Below are 8,973 nucleotides of genomic sequence, written 5' to 3'. Positions count from 1 at the left end.
TAAACAGGCTGTGTGCAATACATTTTGTAATTGCTGTTGGGCAAGACATTACAATTTGAAATGCATATCATGCAACTTTTAAGAAAACAATTTCTATTTACTTCTGAGTGAAACTGTGGGTAACATAGTTTATTACACTTTGATTAGTTTTGTTTTAGGTCTAAGAGACAGAGATTGCACAAAACCTACACTTGATCATCTCTGATGGACTGAAGGCCTGTACTCATGTTTCCACCATCCAGCATGGGCTACCGACCTTAGTATGTGCATAGGGTTGGGGACATATGTCCTGGGCAAAAAAATGGACTTTTGAATAAACTCTGCAGAATGAAAGTTGAACTCTGGTAGACAAAGTGACATCTGAGTTCACAGCAGGTCTTCCAATGTATACATCATTGCAGGTAGAATCATCCAAATACCAAATGAAGAATATTAATTTGGGATATTTCTTCTCTGTACAAATATTTGAGATATTTCTTCTCTGTTCAAATATTTGAAGGTAATGACGATCATAAGCATTTCCAGATCAGAGACTATACAACTGAAGCACTGCAATTAGCCTCCACTGAAATCACAGAGATATGCTTTATTGCAGGATAGACCCTCAGATAATTAACAGCTTGCTTTACCTAAAACTCATCAGCATCATGGCTGATTAAATTTACTTTTATCTGCTTATTTCTGAAGCTTATAATTTATGGGTTTCAGTGGTTCCATTACTTTGTACACATTTTATGTTGAATCTTCTCAAAATTATATAAAGGATGAATTTTTTGTGGAGGTAATAGTAAGTTGACTAGAGAAAAGTTTTCATTCAGGCTTGGCACTTGTGAGTCATTTAAGCCCTCCTAATCATTATGGCAGCTAGATTTCCTTTTGCAGCTTAACTGCTTTCTAATGACACAGGAGGGTTACAAACTCACATTCTGCCAAACAGAATTTGGGTTGCCAACTCCGGGCTGGGAAATCCCTGGGAAGGGACATTAATGCCGTACAATGCCATAGAGTCTACCCTCCAAAGCAGCCATTTTCTCCAGGGAGAGAAAATTGTTGTCTGGGGATCAGTTATAATTCTGGAAGATTTGCAGGCCTCACCTGGAGTTTGGCAAGTGCTACTGATCCAGGGGTCAGGCAGAAACTATAGAGGAGAGAAGAACAACTGGATGAACAATTTCCAAGCACATGTTAGCAGATTCTGAAACACATTAATTATACCAATAAGCTGAAGGAAATACTGGAGGCAAAACTGTAAGTGACCTCTGGCCCTAAACCAGGTCTTTAAGAAAGAAAGCTGTGCTTTAAAAAGTCTTGCCTTATAAAGCTGTGAATTTTTTTCTTGATAAAAATGTTTAAAAGATATGTGATTTTCAGGTGAGTCATGCAAGGCTTTTCTTGGCAATGAGATGCAGTAATGGGAGTGTCGTGCCCTGGGGTGTCCCCTGGCCGGAGAGGACCACTCGCCGTGTTGGCTGAGAATATAGGAGGGAAGTGAGTGCCTCAGACATGGAAGGGTCAGGGAGTTTCATCACTCCCCAACTCACCTTCCTCGGGGTCGACAGCCGCGTCTCCGTCTCTCTAGCTTGCCTAGCCAGTTGCCTCCGATATCCTCCTCGGCTCTCCTTGCTTCCCTCCTTTTATCCTCCTTGCGTCCCTTGGTAACACCCCCCTTTCCTTTCCCAGTAACCTTACTGCTTCCTTAACCTGCCCATCATCCCTTCTATTGTCCCTATGGTGTGTTTCTCTCCTAGTCCCACCCTCTTGTGATTCCCCGTGGATATCGCCCTGAGTCGGGGAGTATAGGGGAGTGGCCACTTCTGGTGAGACTAAGGAGCCCGACGCCGTCTGCCGCAGCATCTCCAACCACTCTCCCTTGGGTAAGACCGGACCTCTCCAGTCGTCTCGCATTCGGGACTGTGCGCGTCCCCCTTGCATCGGCGGCTGAGGGGATGAACCCGTCTCCACCCATTTCTCCGATGTCCTTCTCCATGGAGGGAGTGAGGTTGGGCCTTCCAAGGGCTTCTGGTTGTCCGCCTGTGACCTTTCCCATATTGTGACGGCTGCAACCCTTGTTGCCCCACAAACCCCCTCCCCAAGGAGTTCCGTCTTCCAGGGTATGCCGAGGGACTGGCGCAGGACAGGGAGAAAGTGTCATGTGTTGAATTTTTGTTGCTCAAACTGTTGTTCAAGTTGTGGCAGGAAAAAAAGGGTATCAAGCTTGAGACTAATTTAGGTTGTTTTCTTGCAATATGTAATGGGAGAATATATGGAAAAGGGATGTGTGGATATGTCCTCATGTAGTGACAGTGATGGGAGACATTCATTTTAGTAATTCTACCATTGATTATATAGCACAGTAAATGTGCTTTACAGAGTAGGAGAAAACAGCCAATGTCTTCACAAAATCGCCTTCCATTTTGGTCTCTAGCTGCACAAATGCAGGAAATTTTAAAGACTAATTATGGCCCGAGATTATATAGACAACAGCCTAATCTAAAGGGATGATAGGAATCTGGCTCAGATAAGTATATTAGCTACATGGCAGGGATTGGGAGGGGGTCTGGAGCGCAGATACCTGTGAATAATCTGTGGTAGGAACTGGATCCAGGGCACAGTGGAATGAATGAGACTTCTACACTAGTAGAACAAAGCCTTATTATACATAACATGCATGGCTAGGAAAGTGCATAAGCTCAGGACCTGCTCCTGTACTATGGATAATGTAAGTGAGGGGCTACGTTGAACTATGCCTCAAATGTTAGTTTTATTGCAGATTTTTTGAAATATTCCAATCTGCTTCATTCTATGGCAGTGTAATTCACTATAATTTTGCTCTCCTTTTTAAAAAGTGGCAATGGCTACGTCCAGCTTGGCTTACGGCAGCAGAACAGTCGCTTAAATGAGCTTCGCAGTTCTGGACTCCGAAATGCATAAATCATAGGGTCGATAACAGCATTGCACATGATCAATATGCCGTTCACATGGAAAATAGACTGGTAGCAAACACAGTAAGGGTTGTGTGGGCAGAACGTCACAAGGAGCATGTGAAGGACAAAGGGAGCCCAGCAGCAGAGGAAAACACCAAGTAATATGGTTAAAGTGACAGCTCCTTTCATGTTAGCTCTCTGGCGAATGGTGCTTGTAGGAAGCAAAGCAATCTTTCTGGCATGAGAGTGTGCCAGTAGGAACATATGGATGTAAAGACAGAGGATAAATATGAGCATAAAGCAAAGCAGACTGCTGAAAGAAAGAACGGTGGCTGTTTCATGGGAGAAAATGACCATTGCTATGCCACTCCCAGCACAGAATACCCAAATTACCACCAGGATAATTAAAGCCCGCTGCAGTGTCATGATGTTATGGTACCGCAGTGCATAAAAGATGGTTATATATCGATCAGCTGCAATGGCTGACAGACTGAAAATTGATCCTAGTAATGACAAAATGAACATGAAATCGATAATGTCATCCACCGTCTTCTCGAAGTCCTCCTGACATGTTAGGTATCTCTTTTTGCAGAGGATGATGAAGATGTTCTCCAGAGTCTTATACAAGCTTCCTAGCATGTCTGAGACAGCTAGACTGCAAATGAAAACGTACATGGGTGAATGGAGATTCTTCTTCTTCCACACTGCTATCAGTACAAGCAGGTTTTCTACTATTCCCAGAAAGGCAATGGTGAAGAAGACTTCTTCTGGCATGATAACCTGTTTACAGTCTGTGATGTTTACTGGGAACTCAGTGATGTTTTCAGAAGGATGAATATTCTTCTGGCTTACAAGCCTGAGTATTTCAGAAGCTCGGTCAGTTCTCATCTTTCCAACCTTTTTTGGGGAAAAGCATTACAGTTACTCCCTCTTGTTTTTCTATAGAAAAAATACTTGTAAAGCTAAAAATATTTTTATTTTATATTATTTATTTATTTATTTATGCGATTTCTACCCCACCCTCCCCGCACGAGCTCAGGGCGGCTTACAAGAATGGCACCAATTGCCAATAAAACAATATACAACAGTACACTACTTAATAAAAATATAAAATCCAATAAAATCCTGAAGTGCTAGTTGATTGTATAATTCATTGCTTACAATGGCGCATTCAAGTATCTAGACAACTACTAAGTTCCAGCTCTCTGTCGTCCCACATCACTCGATGGAAATGAGCAGATGTTAAAGAAATCGAGGGCCGGGTTCATTGATGGTAATAGTGGAGGGGTGGCTCTTAGTTAAAAGCCTGGCAGAAGAGCTCCATCTTGCAGGCCCTGCAGAATTGCAAAAGGTCCCGCAAGGACCTGATCTCCTCCAGGAGCTCATTCCACCAGTGAGGAGCCGCCACCAAAAAAGCCCTGGCCCTCATCACGTCGAGCCTGGCCTCCTTGGGGCCAGGGAGGGTCAGCCGGTTCTGTGACCCCGATCTCAGTGCTCTCTGGGGTATATGTGGGGAAAGGCAGTCCCTCAGGTACGTTGGACCCTGGCCATGTGGGGCTTTAAAGGTAAGCACCAGCACCTTGAAACGGATTCGGTATGCTATTTTTGAGGGTGAAATCATTGTGGGTATTCCTGGAAGAACTGTTAATTTTTGACTGGTAAACAATGATACATTAAAGTGGCGTATATAAAGAACAGATAGTAAGTTACATGTTCCCCACTTCTCCTAGCACAAAAACGTCACTAGCAGTGTCCCTCGTGGAGATATAAGGAAAAAGGTATATCTCCACAAAGGAAGGAGCTAGCTACTCCCTCCCCCCATTTTATAAAATGAAAGCTGGGAATTCAGAGAACCCGTTTAACCTGTCATTACAGCAGTATACTATCAATATTTTAGTGCCCTTTAAAAACAATAAAAATTGAAACCATTTGTCTCCAGGGAGGAGAAAGGAGAGGGAGTGGTTTGATGATGACAACAGCCTGATTATTGAAAAATGGCCTGGAGGTGAGTGGGAGAAAGGAAACTGACAGAAACAGTAAGCATGAGGAAATGGGCAACTCAGAATTGGCTTCCAGAAAAAGATCAGGTAAAAGAGGTCTCAGAAGACCCCCTCCCCCCCAAAAAAAAGAAAAAGAAAAAACAACCCAAAAGGAGCAAAGATTAAAGGCACAAAAATGTGTGCAGAAAAAAGGAGATAAACCAAAGCACTATAGGGCCAGAACTGACACAAAACAAAACTACCCCCACCCGAAGAGCCCTACAAACAGAGAACAAATAGAAGCAAACAGGCACTCTTACATGGCAACAAATCCACTACCAGACATCAGATCCAGAGAGAAATTTTAGCTGCCAATTGTTGTGATCCTTATATGACTGGTCAGCAGGTTAAGGGCCCCAGAGCGGTAGTTAATATTAACCTGACCACAAAGAAGTGCAGTTACAATAACATTTCACTATGGAAGATTGCAAGGGAACCACAGTTTAGCCCCTTTTTCACTCATCCTCAGTTTACAGGAGAAAATGCTTATGTACGCATATGACAACATCATGGATTAGACCCAAAGTTCAGTTTGTGTTACTGAAAAGCACTTTGATCAACTGAATAGAATTTTTCTGCCTCTCTCCTTCTGCTGCAACCCTGTGAACTCCCCAAAATGATCCCCTGTTCTCCAGAAGCATTTTGGCCGATCAGCGGGCTACAGCACCGGAGGGGAGGAAGAAGATTTCTGTTCCACTAACAGAAGTACTTTCCATCAATGGATATGTTAGTCTGAATTCAACCCATTATCCCAAGGCTTAACATATCTGTTCATTGACAAGGAAACAATACTTTATTTATTAATTACCTTTTAATCTTGCTTGTCAGACAAAAAAATCCTCCTGAAGATGCTAAGGGGGAATTAAACTAGAACCAAGATGATGGTACCACATGCCATACAGAAATGAAATAAGGCTTACAGTCTAAGTCACTAGATGCACAGGGAATGGGAGCAGAGAGAAAACGTTGCAGAGGAAGATCAGTTTCAAATGACAGAATAAAATGGTGACTTGTTGACAACCCATCCAGTTGGATCAACTGATTGGATAGGGGTGGAAGCTCAACTGCTTAGCAGCCCTTGGCTCTCTAGCCCACATCATGAGCCAGACCTTACTTTCCCCTCACATCCGCTCTCCCTTGATATCAGGCAATTGGAGCTGAGTTTGCACCTTGGTGTTTAGTCATGCCGGCCACATGACCACGGAAACGTCTTCGGACAGTGCTGGCTCTTTGGCTTTGAAACGGAGATGAGCACTGCAACCCTAGAGTCGGATTCAACTGGCTTTCAAGCAAGGGAACCTTTACCATTACCTATTTTCTGGCAGCAAAGGGGGAAGCAAGCTCCTTGCTACTGCTCATGCTTCAGCCCAGCAATTGGGCTAGGGTAACCCATCATGGGTTGCAGTCACACACACTAAATAATCCACTTTTAATCCACTTTCAATGCATTTTCCAAGTTGATTTTGCCATTGCACACAGTAAAATCCAGTTGGAAAGTGCACTGAAAGCGGATTGAAAGTGGATTATTTATTGTTTGTAACTGCAGCCATGGTGTGTGTTTTTTTCCCCTGGGAGGGATGCAACCTCCTAGTGGCCCGTGGTCATCTGACAAATGATATAAATAAAATGCATTAAGCATTTTTAATGAACCCTGATCCTAAACCTATGAGCAGCCTGAAACTATGCATGTTTACTCAGGTGTACTGAATTTAATAGGAACTGTGCATTTGTTGAAAGAGGCTGGATAAATAGATCTCTGTTTTGCCATTGGCAAGCTTTAGTTCTCCAGGTTCTTTCCTTTAATAATTTTGGAATTTCTTACAAGGCTGATGATATTATTAGAAACAAATTAGAAGAATACTAGAGCTGCTAATAAAGTACTCACTGACACAGAACCATCACAGTGCCTTGTTTATGTGTGCTGAATATCAAATTTGTAAATATTGATGCAAGCAATTTAGGGATGCCATCTGGCTGATCTTTTTAAAAATCTTGCCTTGGGGACCAGCTGCTCATTGCATGTAAATGGGTAACAAAGACTGATGGTCAGTTTTTAGTAAATAAAAGTAGCATTGGGGAGAAGCAACTGTGCATAGAGAAATTATGGGGCGGAGGAGTTGCCTAACTTACTAGCTGTCCAGCTGAAACCTATAAGGATCTAGTTGTCCATGGCCTAGTAGAGGAAAAGCAGCTTGGGAGGGAGTACCAGTACTGTGTACAAAGGTGGCTGGTGATGGACTAAACTGGAAAACAAGCCAACAGATTGCTCAAACACAGAGCTCTCATCCCTCCTCACGATTTAGTGTACTGTTCAGAAGTCCAGTTGGCATGGTCCTCTCAGGTCTATGCACCTATGTTCCCTTCAACAAGAAGAACCTGGTGAAAACTGCCAAATATTTTTGAGGTTCAATTGAGTGAATTCACCTCCATTGTTCTCAATGAGATTTTGACATGCAGAACTCAGGGGAGGAGTAAACAAATGGATTTCTTCACTTTCCCATAAGCATTAAGAACCTTGAACTGTTGGTTTTTCTGGTGATGATCCCCACTGTATTCTTCTCCCAATATCAGGAGAACTTCCAATCAGACTTTGTGACCATGTGACCATCTTGGGTGCTGACAGACTGACATCTAATGAGAAGAAAACTTTGCATGCATTGAAAGAGTCACTGCTGCTTGGAGCCTGGGTCAAAAAATGTAGGAACAGATAGAATCTTTGGTGATGGAGAGTAAACTGCAAAGCGTTGTGCTAATTCCATGCTGTGTTCAAGAGGGACAAGGAACATCATAGAAACTGTAAGAGATCAGTGAGATAGTACGGTAACCAAAACAATGGATTCGCTCATTGAGTTTCTAACCAAGACATTGGCTGTTAATGAACAGTGTGGTGTGCCACAGGGATAAATTCTCTCCTCAATGCTGTTTAATATCTACATGCGCCCCCTTGTCCAGATTATTCAGCGGTATGGGCTGGGTTGTCACCAATATGCTGATGACACCCAGCTCTATTTACTGATGGATGGCCACCTGGACTTTGGCCCAGAAAATGGTTACAACAGAGCAGACTGAAACTGAATCTATCAAAGATGGAGGTCCTGTACCTGGGTTGCAGGGGGAATGGGGTTAGGGATCAGACTCCCAACCTTTGACGGGGCCCCATTGGTACTGGCGTCGAAGGTGAAGGGCCTGGGGATGTTCCTGGATGCCTCACTGAATATGGAGGCCTTTTTCCACCTGAGGCAGAGCAGGCAGTTGGTCCCATATCTCAGCCCCCATTATCTGGCTACAGTGACCCATGCAATGGTCACTTCCAGATTGGATGATTGTAATTCTCTCTATGTGGGGCTGCCCTTGACTCTGCTTCAGAAGTTGCAGCTAGTGCAGAACACAGCAGCACGGATGCTTACCTCATCATCTGTGAAGATGTGTATCCACCCAGTGCTGCATGAAGTGCACTGGCTGCTTACTGAGTACACAATCCTTTTCAAGGTGTTGGTGCTTACCTTTAAGGCCCTATACAGCCAGGGGCCTGCATATCTGCAAAACCGCCTCTCTCTCTGCCAACCAGCATCTCCTGATGGTCCCTGGCCCCAGGGATGTTTGTCTTGTCTCGACTAGGGTGAGGGTGTTTTCAGCCCTGGCCCCTACCTGATGGAATAAGCTCCTATATGAGATCAGGGCCCTGTGGGACCATTTACAGTTCCACAGGGCATGCAAGACGGAGCTCTTCTGCCAGGATTTTAGCTGATAAAGAGAACATGGTTTCCTAGGATTAACAAGCGGTTTCGAATATCTTTATCAACTCTATCTCTCTGTTGGTGTTAATCACCAATCTCTTGATGGAGCACTGCAGGAATGACAATGTGGATCAATGCAACATCTCTCTAATGTCTTCCCAAAGCTCTTCTAGGCTATGTTCCTGGAATGTTTTCTCTTGATAGAGCTACGAAGTGGAAAAGTAGACTAAAAAGTCTTTGTTTTTCAAGCTCCTGAATAGCATTTGTCACTCC

At 43.6% G+C, this 8,973-nt stretch overlaps 1 protein-coding gene across 1 annotated transcript; it reads right to left on the bottom strand.

Moving 5' to 3' along the window:
- Positions 1 to 2,855: 2,855 nt before the first annotated feature.
- Positions 2,856 to 3,812, bottom strand: MC2R (melanocortin 2 receptor (adrenocorticotropic hormone)). Its single transcript, XM_015422282.1, has one exon. It carries the CDS (start codon positions 3,810 to 3,812, stop codon positions 2,856 to 2,858), a length of 957 nt encoding a protein of 318 aa, XP_015277768.1.
- Between the last annotated feature and the right edge of the window lie 5,161 nt (positions 3,813 to 8,973).

Source organism: Gekko japonicus, unplaced genomic scaffold (genome assembly GCF_001447785.1).
Source record: "Gekko japonicus isolate JY-2015 unplaced genomic scaffold, Gekko_japonicus_V1.1 scaffold584, whole genome shotgun sequence".
NCBI classification, from domain to species: domain Eukaryota; kingdom Metazoa; phylum Chordata; class Lepidosauria; order Squamata; family Gekkonidae; genus Gekko; species Gekko japonicus.
The sequence above is the reverse complement of the archived record's forward strand: the minus strand, read 5'-3'. Positions and strand labels throughout refer to the sequence as shown.